The sequence below is a fragment of the Amblyomma mixtum genome, chromosome 2 (assembly GCF_055824585.1).
Source record: "Amblyomma mixtum isolate Tamu chromosome 2, ASM5582458v1, whole genome shotgun sequence".
Taxonomy (NCBI): domain Eukaryota; kingdom Metazoa; phylum Arthropoda; class Arachnida; order Ixodida; family Ixodidae; genus Amblyomma; species Amblyomma mixtum.
The window spans coordinates 321,192,455-321,209,072 of NC_143013.1; the positions used below are offsets into that span (position 1 = coordinate 321,192,455).

Sequence of the window (16,618 nt, forward strand, 5' to 3'; positions counted from 1 at the left end):
TCGCAATTCAACTAGGGTTAACCAGAGCTAAACCTCAGCCAATTTTTTCATGCTCGCATCTTCCTCCGAAGCATGCTGCTACGTATACCAGTTCAGAAATGGCTATTGGTTAAATTCTTTGCGACATCAGGCAGCTACCACGGCTGCATAGCTTGTGCGGTTCAGGGAGCTCCACGCCCAGCAGTGGGGCCGGTGGAGGAGCGCAGACTTTCCAGTGTGCACAAAGTGACGAGAAGAGGGAAAGGCGCAAAGACGCTGAAATTCAAATTTTTGACTACAGGTAACTCGGCTTCTACAAAGCGCATATGCTTGCTGGACAACATTTGTAAAGCGGCGTCCTTTAACATCCAGGCATACCACAACTTTATTAGCACCCTTTCAGAGCCTGGCTTCATTAAAGGGGGCCTGTAGTGATTCGAGCACAAGTAGAGAGGGAGATAAAGAGGAAGGGAGAGAACACGGCGGGCGGCCTGGTTTACACATAGTCTTATAAAACCATTTTTAAATGACTTTGCTTGTTTAGTTTATGTCACAGACCTGAGAAAAACAATCCCCACACTCTGCCAGTGCACTCGAGTGTTGACTCGTGGTGTGAGGGCATGGGTTTCCCTTTTTCTTGCAATCTTAGTGTAGTGCTGCTAACATTGCATTTTTCTCAATCTCTGGTTTTAGGAAACATGTTAATGATTCTTACTAAAAATCACAGCGAAATTCTCTAAATGATAGAGGAGAATTGTTTCGAATGCATTGACAAGAAGAATAAAATGGTTGCTTGCTTTGGATTCATGCAAAGGTTACATCACCTTGCAGCAGCGCGTGGCGACTATGTTCACAAAGTGAGCGGGTGGACTTAAGCAGACACACGTAGGCAGTCTTAGGTGTGTCTTTTTCCACAATTTTCGGTCTGCTCATGCAGTTTGAAAAGTAGTTCCCACAAGTTTCCAAAATAACTACTACTTGGCCTTTTGTTATTTCTTTAATTGAACTTGATGAAGCCTACGTATGGTGCAAAACGTGCACCATCTTTGAGCGTGGAGAAAATGAACATTCCGTGATGGAGATGCAGAAGAGCAGCCGGTGATGTCACAAATCGTAGTCTGCCACACTTTGCCTCAGGTATTCCTCGTACAGTCGTTGCTGGAAAAAGAGAGAAAAGGAAGCAATTGTGCACTCCTACTGCATGCACACAAGTATCGGATGTTTTCATCAAATCCTGAATGACAACAGAATGCTCTCCCTCTTGTGGTCACAAGATTAAATCCCGGCTTAGGAGGCCAGGTTTCGATGGAGGCCAAATGCAAGCGCGCCTGTGTGCTGTGCAGTGTCGCTACACATCAAAAAACCCCGGGTGGTTGAAATGAATCTGGAGCCCTGCATTACAACATTTCGTAGCCCATGGGTAACTTGGGAATGTTAAGACACCACAACTATTCTTCCACTTTTGTGAAAAACGACATTGGTTTAATTTTGCCTTGCATGAGCACAGGATCCTTTCTTTTGCACACTTGCTGAGGTGAGATGTGGCTTGAGCAAAGATGGGACGTGCATGTGAGGAGAACGATGAGGCACAGACTGGCCTTTCAATCTCGCACAGCACCTGGCAGAAGAGGTGGTGTGTGACCAGAGAGGGATGCCATATGTGCAGGCCGGCCACGAATGACACACTATATGTACAGAGAGGGTCGACAAATGTGGAAAGCCAGCTGCTACCCGCATTGTGCGTTGTGAAGGGTGTCCAGAATAAGCTGGCCGCGTAGTGTCAGATGCGATATTATAGGCCTGCTGCACAAGTGATGCCTCCAGCTGTCACTGAACTGCACGCCACATGTGGCAGCAATATCTACAAGCCCAACAAGGGTGTGACTGACATTCCAACGAAATACTGGAAAAGTATTCGCTGCAGTATGGAAAACAGAAGCACCCAAGCTCTTAAGGCTGCAGCATTCAGTGCTCTCAACATGAAGCTAGTACCAGTTGTGTGTGTGCTGTGAGTGATTTGTGGTGTTGTGCTCTGGCAGTGACACAACTGCAACACACGTGACTCCCACACCGACAACCTTTGTTCCACTACACTTCCGTGCCATCTGTCCTATCCCACTTTCTTGAAACTTGGAAAAAAACCACCTTGGCACAAATAATTTCACATACACAAAAGAGACAAGCAGATAAGGCACGCACGTGGTGTGAAAATGTGGGCATAACCTTACGCTATAAATGTGTTGGTTGTCTGCTCGTCTTTTTTGTGTATATGAAATTATTTGCGTCAAGGTGGCTTTTATCCAAGTTCCAAGATCCCGGCAACATGCCTTACTGTCCTACCCCACACTGTCTAGAGTCATTGGATAAGTTTTCAGAGTACTACGTTCCTTTTCCCTGCACCGCTGGGCTTGGAATAAATATGGCTACTGCAGCCCAACGTTGCCAAAACAGCAAACACCATCATTCCCAAGGATTTCACACAGAAGGGTGTGCATCCACAGTCTCGGGGCTTTCCCCTAAAACCCGCATACATGCGCAAGATGTTGCTTGAACGAGTTAAGGAAATTATTGTTTCCTATTTATTCTGAGTGCCCGTTCATGTTAACTTGAAATGTTGCAGTGCCAATTGCGCAGAAGTATACGTATAATATGTCATTTGTAATAAGGATGTTGTGAAGGAGGCTACACAGGGACCACGGATGCAATTGCAGTGTTAGGAACATCAGTCAGGGCCAGCCAAGAAGCTTCCAATTCTGGTGGTGGGGAAAGGAGGATTCAGTACTTTATCCAATGACTCACACACATGGCACTGTCACCAGTCATAACTAGGCCTGTTGTAGCAGAGACTCCACAGTAGTAAGCAAGGCTTACCTTCTTGGGCTTCACATAATTGGTGAGGTAGCTCTGAGCATCCAGGAGAGTACGCTTGTGTTGCCGCGTCAGAATGGGCTTCAACCTGAAACAGCCACAGCAACGTTATGACGGCAGCCACATTTCGAAAGCAGACAGTTGTTCACTAGACTACACACACATCTTACTCGGCAACTCAGTGCCCACTAATTACAGTGCACTGCACTCCAAGTGCATATGACGGCTCACCTCGACTGCCACTTTGCCACCAGGAGGATGAAGATGGAGACGGCAAAGAGGGCAACTGCCACGCCCAGGCGGAAAGGGTCTGGAAGCAGGCCTGACACTACCTGCAAGGGCAGCTGCACAACAGAAAAGACATTCGAGACTCTCTTGTGAGAGAAACGGTCATGCGAAGAGAGTGCAAAGGGACACACAGCTAGCCCAAGCTGTTTTCAATAGCTTAAATATATCCACCTACATGATAAGGGTGTTGACAGAAGATTTTACTTATAAGGAACCACACAAATTCATTATTTTCTGTCTGCCACTGAAGCAGCCTCGCAACTACTAGAGCAGCTGCAAAGGAGTTAAACCGGACCCCTATTAGGCCCCGTTTTTTGGGTAAACAGGCAAATCATGTTCAGCACACACTTAGTTTCTCCAATGGTAGAACTCTAGCTGGCTTCAGCTTCCTCGTAGACATCGCTTACACAGGATGACATTTGGCAGTGATATACAAGAAACAAACATTCCATTACTGGACCACACCGAAAGAAGACTCAAATGCACAGTCCATGCCTCTAAACATGTAAAAGGTGCCAATTTATTTGGTGTTTTCCAACTAGAAAACTTCAGTGAAGAGCCCTTCACAGGTGGTGTCATTGGTGGTGGTCAACGCAGAGACCTTCACCCCAACACTACACACACTGAGGAGTGATATTCGTGATGTCACTGATGAACCACTTGATGTAGGAGGCACGCGATTTACGACAGTGCCAATAGCGCGACAACTCAATGCAAAGGGGCCGAATCACAGCTGCGCAGTGATGCCAGTTGGCCAGCAACATGGCTGCTGCAGCACAAGTTTGCTGCACAACTGCAACGACTAGTTGCAGTTTGCAGCGGCCAGCCAAAACATCTAAACTCCAACCTTTGACCGTGACATCATCTGCGAGCTGGACCAGCTGCGTGTCCTGGGGCAGTGCGGGTATCTCCTACGTGGCACCCTCGGTCCGTACGAACTGGTACGACCTCACGAAACGTGAATCATGTGATAACAACAAGCGATAGCTATGGCTGGCCAAAGTCTTTTAGAATTTTGCAACTGAATCCATGGCGATGGGACCAGGGCAGCGGTGGATGCAGGAGGGGTAACACATGCGGCCCCCTAAGACAGGACGGAACGGTGGTGCATTTCAAGGTCGCCAGAGTGTTCTTTCGTGATGTGTCAGCAGACAACAACGCCATGCTCCTCCCCTAGCGGCAGAATTCTGAGGCACTGATCAGGCACGATGCCACTGTAAAGCTTTATATGCAAGATCTGCGACAGGGTGACTGACATCGGGATGTGGTTCTTGCTACTCGAAAGCCACAATGCCGCAGCACTCCAGAGCGAAGTGGATGCACTAGAGGCCATCGGCCAAGTGCTCGTTGCCAGGATTAATCAACGACCACCCCCAGAAAAACTGCTGAGAATGTCATGAGCAACAGTCCCACGCCTCAATCACAACAAGGCCAGGCATGGGCAGTACCGATGATACCTGTATCTTTGATACTATCTTTTGATACATTGCACGTATCGGCATTAGCTATCGCTTGCCAAAAATGAAAGTATCAGAGTAACAGAGCCCATTTCTATTGTGCGCATTCGTAGCAATGAGCTGCAGCTGTCCCCAAATCAGCGGACAGCATCTGCCTTTCAGTGGTAGAGTGGGAACTGATGGCTGAAGCGGCCTGCATTTGCACTTCGATGCTGTGACCACTGATCTGTTGACTGCTGGTTTTTGGTCGCGATTTAGTTCTGTGGAAGTGGTGCCTCTGACCGATCGGAGGGCTCCATTGCAAATGTGTCATAGAAATGACATAACTATGCTCATTTTCTTGCAGGTGGCTTGAATGTCGAAAGGTTTTGGAACTTTCCTTGGCTATTTTCTTGACAATGCAGCCACCTTTTCGCGCAGACAAAAAGTCGCTAGTATTCCCGATGAATAATCTATCCGTCTTGCTAAGTTAGTTATTTCCCTTCAGCGTCCCTTTGAAGTGCAGCTAGGCATCACCTGGCACAGACCTTTCATGAAACACAATTGGGTACTGCCTGGTGCTGTGCAAAGTCAGGGTGTTGCTGCATTCCTGTGAGGAAGTTGCTCACGGTGAAAAGGAAGAGAAAGTCGGCCATGTTCGGCCCCAGGTATGCATGGAGCATCTCCTGGGGTGCACTTCGGAGGGCCAGGTTGAGCAGCAGCAGGGACGGCAAGGCCAGCCCGAACAGCCCCAGGCACACGCCCCGGCCTCCCGTGCTCAGGTTCTCCGACCTGGCTTGGCTGCACACGAAGGAAAAGCACTGGTGCACTTGGACAGGCAGTGACGGCTGACAAAAAAGCCCTCCTTTGCAACAACATCATGTGTCGCTGTTGAGATTTGGCACTCTTTAGATAAAATTTGCGTGGGTACACGATCTTACACTGGCCCTTACACCACTCAAGTGAGCATGATTTCAAACAGCCAGTGCCTTTTGTTTTTCAAAGCATTATGAGTGGGAGTATATTTCTGACACAGTTTCCAACTTACTTGTCCTGGCTAATCCTGAGCAAAACCTCATTACTGAGCTGTTCACAATCATGTTCAAGCGAGTTGAGTGCGTTCTGCACAGTCTGGTTGATGGTCTTCTCAATTTCCTTGCAGACCTCCTCGATCTGATTGACGCACCGCACTGCCTGCTGGAATGAGAAAAAGACAGACAAAAAATGAGATCATGCAGGGTGAAACTTGCTGAGGGCAGTTCCACGCAAGACACAAGGCAATGCCAAGTTTTCTCCTGCGCTGCCTTCTTCACAAGACACGATCACGCCATACATTCGTGATCCACAATTTGTAGAAAGATGACATATGCACCACACAAAATCAGCTCTCACAGAAGTCGCCTAAGGAAAAGTGGTAAAGAAATCTTGTGGGTATTAAGTGATGAAAAATTTTTAGGTCTAGGCTTAGCGAATTAATCAGTAAAAGCAGGTTGGCCTTAGCAGCCGACAGGTCTGGAGTTGCAGGCCCATTTTGACATTTCACAGGCGACTTTCTGGCCTGTTTTGGCGTCTATATGCTCATGCGCATACTCGGCCTTCTTCTGCTCGCGATATTTGGTTTGATTCCTTTCCCAGCACACTTCATGGACTCCAGGGCCCGCTTGCACGAAGCAAATAGTCTGGTCCCTTTCTTCAAAACCAATGGAGGGTTTATAGACTGCGTACAAGACAGCACTGGGAACTAGACTATTTGCTTTTATAGCAAAAGCTGCTATAGTTTTGTACAAGTCACTTAGTAGAAGCAATTTAGGGGGTACAACAGCAGCCGTGTAATGCACTTGTCGGGTGGAAACCACCATCACATACCTCAAAGCGCGACTGACCCAGGGAAGCAGTTATGCGCCATTCGTTTCCTAAAAACCAACAGAGGGTTTAGACTGCGAAGAAGGCAACACTGGGAACTAGACTAAGTATCTGCTTCATGCAAGCAAGAGTGGCAATTTGGGCTAGTTGGTTCACCAACAGCACAAATGCTGTGATAGCTTGCTTAAATTATGAGCACATCAATCAAGGTGATAGATTGCGAGACCGCTCATTGAGTGCAAGTGAAAGCGTCGAGCGTACGCCGCATTGCCTGCCGTAGTCGCTTGCATGCAATGAACAGCAGTGGTTTTTGTGGTCGACCGGGTGTAAGACGTCGATCAGTGTCATTTGCGGGAGTGCGGAGACGTAGGTATCGGCTGATTGAACTTATGTTAATTTACAGCTCCTCGAACGACAGTAACAGCAAGCATCATGATGGGAATACCTTGGATGTGACTACAGCCATGGGCCTACAGTGATGTCCGCTGTACCTTTAATATGGATCGATTAGGTCCGTCTAACGTACCTTTAGCCAGGGCCTAAAGAAAAGAAAGTTTTTCGACATTGTGCCGAAAGTTGCATCAAGTGAGAGTAATGGCATGTGGCGCCACCTAGCAGTATGACATCGGTGTCCAGCAGCTGACCTTGCTCGCGTCAGGAATGTAGATGGCAGGCATGTCGAAACCACAGCGGTTCAGGCCAGGTCGCTTGCAGAGTTCCTGGACAATCTGCATCATAACTTTCTGAAACAAAAAAGTTAAACCTGTCAGCCACTGACTGCAGTAAGTTGCACAGCAGGAAGACAATACTCTTGAAGCTTAGTGTTAAAGCAGACCTCTCCATGACTTAAAAGCCAACTACAATTAAATTTTAATTTATCTAGAATGCCTCTTATTGTGCTATACATGACGGAAGCCTGAAACCAATGTGTATAAGGTATGCTTTTAATTTGTAGTGTTCATCAATGGGAATTTATCGGGTAATTATTTTAAACATAACTGATTAAAAAGCAGCAGAAAAAAAAACACATGCCACCAGGGGGATCCAAATCCTTGGCCTCTGAATTTTGCATCCGGTGCTCTACCAACTGAGCTAGGGCGATGGCTGTCCAATCTGCTTTCGGGGGTACTTATGTGTAGCGTAACCGAAGCTTGAGAGTGTTCACCAGCGCCATCCTCGTCCGTAGCAGCGGACGTAGTATGTCTTGTATTACCGCGAATGCCACGTGATCGAAAGGTGAGGGCGGAAGCTGTGTAAGAACCCTGATCAATTTTGTTTAAAATAATTACCCTATTATTCTCAACTGATGAACACTACAAAATAAAAAGAAAAACATACCCTATGCACCTTGGTTTCGGTGATTGTTGGTGTCTGCCATGTATGTCATAATGAGCTTTTCCTTTCCCTTACCCTGTCTGCTCTTGTTGTGCTGGGTATGTCCTAAAACTAATCGTGATGATGTTCTACACTAGTCAGAGAACTATACTGTTGCTTCAAAAGTACCGTAGCAGACGAGGCGTACACCTGGTGTCGTCTCACATAGTTAGGAATACGTCAGAGGTACAGGAAACCAGGGGCCAAATCCACGAGAAGGTTCTGCTGCCCGCGCGCTATTGGCCTTTTCACCGCGTGATGTCAGGCCGGCTAACGCCACGCGGCGAACCATTTGTGCTGATGTACCCCTCCCAGAGAGCCATCGAAAAACGGTGGGTATCCTAGGTGGGCAAATTCGATCAGCACATTAATGAGGGAGCCAGCAGCACAAAGAAATAGGACATCCCGCCAATAACGAAAGAGGAAGTAAAGAAAGCCTTAGGGGCAATGCAAAGGGGGAAAGCAGCTGGTGAGGATCAGGTAACAGCAGATCTCTGAAGGACGGAGGGAAGACTGTGCTAGAAAAACTTGCACTCTGTATATGCAATGCCTTATGACCTCGAGCATACCAGAAGCTTCACAAGAAAGGAGACGTCAAGGACTTGAAAAATTACAGACCAATCAGCTTAGTGTCCGTTGCCTACAAGGTATTCACTAAGGTAATCATAAATAGAACCAGGACAACCTTAGACTTCAATCAGCCAAACGATCAGGCAGGCTTTCGTAAAGGATACTAGACAACAGACCATATTCACACTATTACACGGGTGATAAGAGAAATGCGCAGAATATAACCAATCCCTATATATATATAGCCTTCATTGATTATGAGAAAGCATTTGACTCAGTGGAGACCTCAGCAGTCATGCAGGCATGGCGAAATCGGGGTGTACAAGACTCATGTGAAAATACTGGAAGATATATATAACGACTGCATAGCTACCATAGACCTCCATAAAGTTGCCAATAAAATTCCAATAAGGAAGGGCTTCAAGCAAGGAGACATGATCTCGCCAATGCTGTTCACTGCTTGCTTACAAGAGGTGTTCCGAGGCCTGGATTGGGAACAGTTGGGGATAAGAGTTAATGAAGATTGGTTTATGGTTTACGGGGGGTTTAATGTCCCAAAGCGACTCAGGCTATGAGAGACACCGTAGTGAAGGGTTCTTGAAATTTCAACCACTTGGGGTTCTTTAACGTGCACTGACATCGCACAGAACACGGGCCTCTAGAGTTTCGCCTCCATTGAAATTCGACCGCCGCGGCTGGGATCAAACCTGCATCTTTCGGGTCAGCAGACGAGCACCATAACCACTGAGCCACCGCAACGGACCAGTTAATAAAGTATACCGAAGTAATTTGCGACGTGCTGATGACATAGCCTTGCTAAGTTACTCGGAAGATGAACTGCAAAGCATGATCAATGAGTTACACAGGCAGAACAGAATGGTGGGTCTAAAAATTGAAATGCAGAAAACCAAGATAATGTTCAAAAGTCTTGTAAGGAAACAGCAGTTCACAAATGGTAGCATTTGGTAAAATTCTACCATTGCTGGAAGTGGTAAAGAAATATGTCTACTTAGGACAGGTAGTGACCGCTGACCCGGATCATGAGAGGGAAATAATTAGAAGAATGAGAATGGGGTGGAGAGCATATGGCAGGCTCACCCAGGTCATGAATGGCAGCTTACCAATATCCCTCAAGAGAAAAGTACACAACAGCTGTACAGGTATGAAAATTATGAGAGGGAACAAACTTCACGCAGAAAATTGCAAATTTCTTGGTTATTTCTCTACTAAATTGCACAACGACATTGGGATATTGTAGGCGCAGACGAAAACTAGTTAAAGAGAGAGAAAAACTGCGCTTGTCACAAATAATAACGGAGTAATCAATAAATGAATGCTCCAACTGTGTTCCCCACTCATATTTTTCGGTTTGGTTTGGTTTGGTTTATGGGGTTTAACGTCCCAAAGCTACTAAGGCTATGAGAGACGCTGTAGTTTCGTACCTGTACCTTATCGGTACTCACCTATGGGGTAGAAACGTGGAGGCTAACAAAAACGGTTCAGCTTAAGTTAATGACAACGCAGCGAGCTATGGAAAAAAAAATGATATGTGTAACGTTAAGAGACCGGAAGTGGGCAGAGTGGGCAAGGGAACAAATGCAGGTTAATGACATCGTAGTCAAAATAAAGAAGAAGAAATGGGCTTGGGAAGGATATGTAACAAGAAGACAAGATAGCAGCTGGTCCTCAAGGGTAGCGGAGTGGATTCCAAGAGAAGGCAAGCATAACAAGGGGCAGCAGAAAGTTAGGGGGGCGGATGAGATTAAAAAGTTTGCGGGGAATATGGTGGCCTCAGGTAGCAAAAGACAGGGTTAAATGGAGAGACATGGGAGTGGCCTCTGCCCTGCAGTGAGTGTAGTTACGATGATGATGATGACAATTCTAAGTCTCCGAGATGTCACTCTCACATAGCGTTTATGCCCATGATCTTCTTGCTGATCTTCCTAGCGGCCATTCCGTTGGGCTCCATTTTTGCACTAATTTCTTCTCTGATGCCATCTACCGCTCAGCCCAGAGTTCCTGTGGACCTCCTAAAAGAGCCACTGCATGGCCTGCCAGATGATCTTTGCGCCAACCGCTAAAATGGATGCTATCTCGTGTGAACACTCTGCCTGTTCCTTGTACTTCCCTGTTTATTTATTTCGCCCCTTCTCTTGGCCTATCTCCTGATTAACAGTTGTCTAGTCCCTCGCATCTCCGGTACCGTGCACACTGTGATCTCCACCTGCGCTGTTATTGCCCGCACATCCTCAACTTCCTGCGCTGATCATTCCATTACCAAAAATGACCAGTATATGCACAGGCTCAAACAAAATGTGCCAACACGCATTTAAATTAATTCTGTCTATGCAAACGCCGAGTCCCACCTGGAAAAGGAATAACTAGCCTTTGGTCACGAAATTCTTCTTTATTTTTAATCCTTGCAGAAACTAATTATGATTCATTCTGCTCCCAAGCCTGCACCAAGTGTACCTAACCATTAAAATAATAAAAGAAAAGAACTCATCTATGTATCTGATGCTGCTACGCAGTCTGCCAAGCCCTGGCTGCCAAGTGCAATCCTAAGAGCCATACTACGGCGCCTCGATGTAGCACACCACTGTGCCATCAAAGCACCCTAAAAAGCCGTATGTGCTGCGCCATCTCTTGTTGGCGACAGAAGGATGAAAGCTGACGAGGTGGCACAACAATTGGTACCTGTTCGCGGGCGTTCGTTTCCAGTGCTGTGAAGTCACATTATCGGTGTTGGTGTCACCATAGTTAATGCGTGCCCACTTGCTGCGCTTTCTACGGACAGCAGCAAGCCGCCAAAACATCACAACTACAAGGTCGAGTGGTTCTGTGTTTGCAACTTATACGTGATTTCCGCCACTTGGTAATGGCCATCCTTTCAGTGCGCTAGCACTACTACCCGCAATAACGGATTTCGCCAAGGTCTGTCTGTGGCCTTGAAGCGCTAAAGATGAGCATGTCATGCGGTTCAGCCAGAGAGGAGGCAGCACAGTCGCGCAGCACAGTCGCGCAGCAGCAGCCAGTGAGTTAGCGGCTGTATCACAGCTGTGGCTGTGGAGTGCCCGTTCTGCAGATGGCAGGGGATTCTCGCTGTGGCTCCGGATGGAGAGCATGAGTGTTGCTTGCGCTCCCTCAAGCAGTGCTACCACATCTACTTCACATTTTGATCAACTATGCAACATAGCTGTCATCCAGTTTCAGAATGATAAATAATAATTTTCGAGAGCGATTCCTGACCCACTTACTTCTATTACGAATGCCTTCTCGTTTTTAGGTCTCTTGACAAAGTACTAAAAAAAATGTCTTTTTTTATGGGTCGAAAATTTCTCTGCTCTCGGCCTTTTATGTACATACGACTGTTTCAAACAGGACAACATGTAAGAAAACGAATGCAAGGAGTCTGCAACAGTATTATGAAAGAAACCTGGTTTTGCAACATTGTCCCATTCTCACGCAATTTATGTGCCCGCCATATAAGGCTTACATTAGAACGGCGAAGATAAAACGTCAAAGTGAGGCATAACCTTGTGTAATGTAGCAACATCATAAAAATCTGCGATTCAAATTAAGTTTGAACTGGACCGAAATTCCTCGGTAAAATCTCCACATTTTTGTGTGACAGTGCATCAACAGACAGCAACCCTTGAAGATGCTTTTCCACTGTAGCTCTCAGCCTAAAACATGGAAAGTAACTTGTGCGGTGACGCTTGAGGCAAAGCTTGAAGCGTAGCTTTGGCACTGACCTGCCGATCCGCCTCATGGCCTGCCTCGTCCGCTTTGCTCAAGTAGAACCGCATCTTGTCAACGTACTTGTCATTTAGTTCCTCCACAATGTTCAAGGTGCGCTTGCACAGGGCCTGGCCGATGGGGTCGAAGAACACAAAGATCAGGTCTGCCATCTGGCCTGTGGTGGGGCAGAAGCACAACTTGCTCAAACATCTGCGGCAGCTTTGGGGCACTGTGCCAACAATGTCAAACAAGATAAGCCACGCAAAATGAAAGCTTGTACATATTTTATGACTGGAGAAACCCCGCCCACATGGGAGGCGGATGCTTGCTCAAACCAACCATCCGGAGACATGCAACGAGGAACCTTCCATTTCACTGAAGCCAAGCACTCTGGAAGAAACGGGAGGTGTTTTTTGTGTACATCTCCAGGCAGTGGGCTGCATCACACCATCCAAATTTGCAGAGCTTTGGAGTGAACAGCCTCAACTCTACAGAGGATGCACGCTTGGTTTGTGGCCAGCGACACGCAGTGACATCACGAGGAGGGTGCAGAGCTCAAGGGGGTGCAGCTGAAGCAGAGAAGGCGTGCAGACACATTGCGTTTGTCCAAGAGCCTTATTTAACTCGGAATCAGCTGAAGGTAAAAATTTCGAAATTCGCAGCATTCTGTGACTAAGGATTGAGAAGGCACTTTCCATCGAAATAACTGTGCTTTGGAGACACCTCACAAAGGCAGGCACTGACCTCAAAGAGGCCAAGCAATGTTCGCCTAGACCTGATCACATTCATAGCTCGGTGGGATTTTATTGTCTCGTACAACCTTTTCACTAGATCTGCAGATATTTCTGTGGATACATGAGAGGAGGGGATGGGAGAAAGAGGGGTGTAGTACTTGGAAAACTATAAAAATCTACTTGACATCAAAACGCATCAACGTTGAAAAAACTACCTGAACTATAGAAGCTTTCACACTTCCTGTGAGTTATAAAGACTAATGTCTGGAAGCTACATATGGGCCACACATGGCACTAACTTCACACACCACACAGATGCTTCATCGAAATGCGGTCACCGCGGTTGGAATCAAACCCATGACCTTGGGATCAGCAGCTGAACGCCAAAGCCACTGAAGCACAGCGGCGGGGCGTTTTCCCTTTTTTTTTTGTGCCATACATACTCCGAGTAAGTGAATGCGTTCGCCAAGTGGCTATTTGTACATCCATTCTTTCCTGGTCAGGGTTGAATTAAGTTTTTTACCTAAATATGAAAACAAAATTTGCGCCGATAATTACAGCTTACTGCTTATCAATGAAATCCTCTTGACATCAACAACTTAAATTTTCTTTGCCATTGTGGTTGCCGTCACAACCGACGTAGTCTCTTTGCGACTGCAGCAAGCCTAGCTGTTACCGATTCCTTGACGACAATATCATCAGGAAATCGAAATTTCTTCTGGTTATGAAAGAGGAAGTAATCACCGGAAGCCAGGTCTAAACTGCAGGGTGAATGCTAAACCCCCATGCGGCATATTTCCAGATATCCACTTGTGATTACTGAGCCATGTGATTTGGCGTATTGTCATAAAGCAGAGACAGTTACCACATGGTGTTCTGCTCCGATTGCTCATGTAATCCCACCATTCATCCATACTCTAGTAATCATCTTGTGCGGCATGAATTTTAGTAATAAAATGCCTTCTCTATCCTATCTGCTGCCATAATCTTTGCAGCTGATATTTTGCGCTTCCATTGCATAGATTCTTCTTTGCACTCTGGATAGTCGGAGTGGGCACATCTTTCATCTCTCTGAACAATTCCATAACAGAAGCGTCCTGGATTTTCTCTAGGCACGTTTAAGCTCTCCCGTCTATACTGCTGGCCGCATGCTTTCTGCTCAGATGTCAGCATCCATGGCACCCATCAGGAACTAACCTTTGATGTCACCAAAACAACAAGAATGGTACTGAAAACCATGCCTACTGAAACGTTAGTTGACATCGACGATCTTCCAAAATCATGACCTCCACATTACCACATAATTCCTGTGAAGAAGTTTCACAGGTCGCCATGAGGAAGGGTACACTGCAATTAATTCCCTACAGCTTTTCAACTGCTTGACCCTAACCACCGCAGTCACAAATGCTGCTTTCCTTAACGTGATAGGACGGTCTCTGGTAAAAACAGCTTAAGTTGCTGGTACAAAGGTGGATCATCACCACGTACTGCAGTTATCCTTTCATAGATTTCTTTAGCTAGGTTTCTTTTGTTTCCTCTGCAAATAATTTAGTCACGAGACGAAGTTTGAAATTCATCGTTTCTTTCTAGAAAACACTTTACTACACTTGCCATCCCATCACTTCCAGCACTGAACAGCTACTGTGTGTTCAAGCCCGGACTTGTCTCAGTCTGCGCAGACAAGCTCAGCTCTCTAACGCTGGTGCGGACAACTTACCGAACACCCTTCGTGTATGTATCAATTAAGTGACTTGGCTTCATCACTCCTACGGGTAAAAGTGATTTTTTTTTTTTTTCTGTATATATGAGTGGGCCCCTTATGCAATTCGTCTGTTTAGTTGTCAGTGATCTTTTCTGCTCAATCATTATATGCGTTTTCATGAGCTCGGACAGTGCTTGCATCAACAGATCATCGTGAAGGTAAGGGGGTGGGGTGCAGCTGACCCTAGTGAGGCCACTGGTGAGAACCGACGGTGCACTTTCCTTTAAAACTCATCGGCTATTTGCTCTTTGTATGCCACTGTGTCATCTGCTAATGCCGCTGCAGTTGTGGGATTCTGTTAGAATGTCATGCAGGTAAGGCTCTAGTCGTCTATTATGCATCGCTTTGGGTAAGCCAGCATTGATGTTGACACTGGCGTGTTTATATGCAGTGAGTAGGAAATCTATTTTCGAGGCATATGCTACAGTATGGGTTTTAGTGCAACTATGATGGAAGCGGCTGGAAAATTTTCCTCTGTCATTTGTGCGATTGGCGTTTTCTATTCAGGCATGTGTACCGTATTCACTTGCACAATGAACTCACTTTTATTCCACAAAGGATCTGAAATTGTGAGGGGTGCATTCATTACACGGGTTAAAATATTCAGAAAATAACTTGAAGCAGAAAAAAAGGGACAAAAAATGAGCCTAGTGGAATAAGTACCATATTTACTCGCATAATTTGAGCACTTTTTTCTTTAACCTATTAATGCCCGATGTTGCACATATGATATAGAGCGCAAAAATGTGAATAATTTTAATTTCTAGCCACATATCTATTTGAACTGCTTGCATACTTCAAGTGACTCTCCAAGGCCAAAAGTATAAGCTAAAAAGATGCAGGAGGCCCACGAAAAAATAAGTTCGTGAAAAAGCTAGCCTTAACACAAAACAACCTAAAATTTATGCGGTTCCAATGCCGCATTCACAAACGATAGGGCAGTTTTGAATTTTGCACTTGAATTCCTGCATGCGCTTGCATGTTAGCACATGGTTTTGTCGAGCTTAGGCACCCAGATATTACAAAAATTAGCTGAAATCGACTAATATGTAATTAATTTTTTCTTAGTGAATCTCAACGTTTTTTAAATTTTTGCAATCAAGGAGCCATTAATGATGAAGTCCTGGAAACTCGTAACTAGTATCTAAAGCTTTCAATGGGTGAGGATTAAAAGTGCACCAAAGAGGATTCTGTGCTCGTCTTTTCACCACAGGAACTCTATACGCTCTAGGCACTCTTAGAAACTTTGAATTATTGTCCTGTGCGGCCAATTTCCCTTTTAAAGCGAATTAAACGTCCTGGTTCCCACCTTTTTTTGAACTCACCTCCGAAAGGAGGAGTCAACCAATGTGTGGAGTGCCTTTCAGCCAGTCGTGTGGCGGCTTGCTGTTCTTCCACCGGCGGAGTGAAACATAAAGCAGAGTCCATACATATTTCTATTTCCGTGGACCTAATTTGCGGCTGTGTTGTCTGCGACTGAAACTATTTATTCACGGAAACCTAGAAAAAAAATAAAAGAAAAGGCAAAGTTGCAAGCGACTGGCTGAGAGGCACTCCATGCATTGGTTGACTCCTACTTTTGGAGGTGCATTAAAAAAAAATAAAAGGTCGTAGCCTGGACGTTTCATTCGATTTAATAGGGAAATCGACTCAACAGGACAATAATTTGAAGTTCCTAAGAATGCTCGGAGCATGTAGACCGAGTTAAAAAGACGAGCATAGAATCTTCTTTAGTGCACGTTTAATGGGTTAAATTAATGCTTCAAAAAGGTGGAGTGCAAATTACGCAAAAATTTTGTGAACACATGCTAAAAAACTCTACAACGGCCAAGATGCGCAATACATACTGTATATTGTTGGCGACACGTCAACCACCCAAATCGCACCTCTCGCTGGTCAAAAAAAAAGTTGAATCCAAATATCAGATGCACACCCCCTCCCCACGTAGTTCCCTGAAGGATGGCATGACACTGGTGCGTAGCTCAAAGCAATAAACAGGCAAT

The 16,618-nt window shown here is 45.8% G+C and overlaps 1 protein-coding gene across 3 annotated transcripts in view; it reads right to left on the reverse strand.

Moving 5' to 3' along the window:
• Nucleotides 1-957: 957 nt before the first annotated feature.
• LOC149365162 (uncharacterized) overlaps nucleotides 958-16,618 on the reverse strand; it is an 80,513-nt gene continuing 64,852 nt past the window's right edge. For 2 of the 3 annotated variants that reach the window (XM_089575260.1, XM_089575259.1), the window contains exons 7-13: nucleotides 12,134-12,294; nucleotides 7,079-7,177; nucleotides 5,620-5,768; nucleotides 5,201-5,372; nucleotides 3,079-3,191; nucleotides 2,851-2,935; nucleotides 958-1,137 (exon numbers count right to left, since the gene is read on the reverse strand). In XM_089575260.1, the coding sequence (XP_089431386.1) occupies nucleotides 1,084-1,137; nucleotides 2,851-2,935; nucleotides 3,079-3,191; nucleotides 5,201-5,372; nucleotides 5,620-5,768; nucleotides 7,079-7,177; nucleotides 12,134-12,294 (833 nt within the window). In that variant the 3' untranslated portion in view covers nucleotides 958-1,083. The remainder of the gene's footprint in view (nucleotides 1,138-2,850; nucleotides 2,936-3,078; nucleotides 3,192-5,200; nucleotides 5,373-5,619; nucleotides 5,769-7,078; nucleotides 7,178-12,133; nucleotides 12,295-16,618) is intronic. The other variant, XM_089575261.1, reaches the window with a different exon arrangement.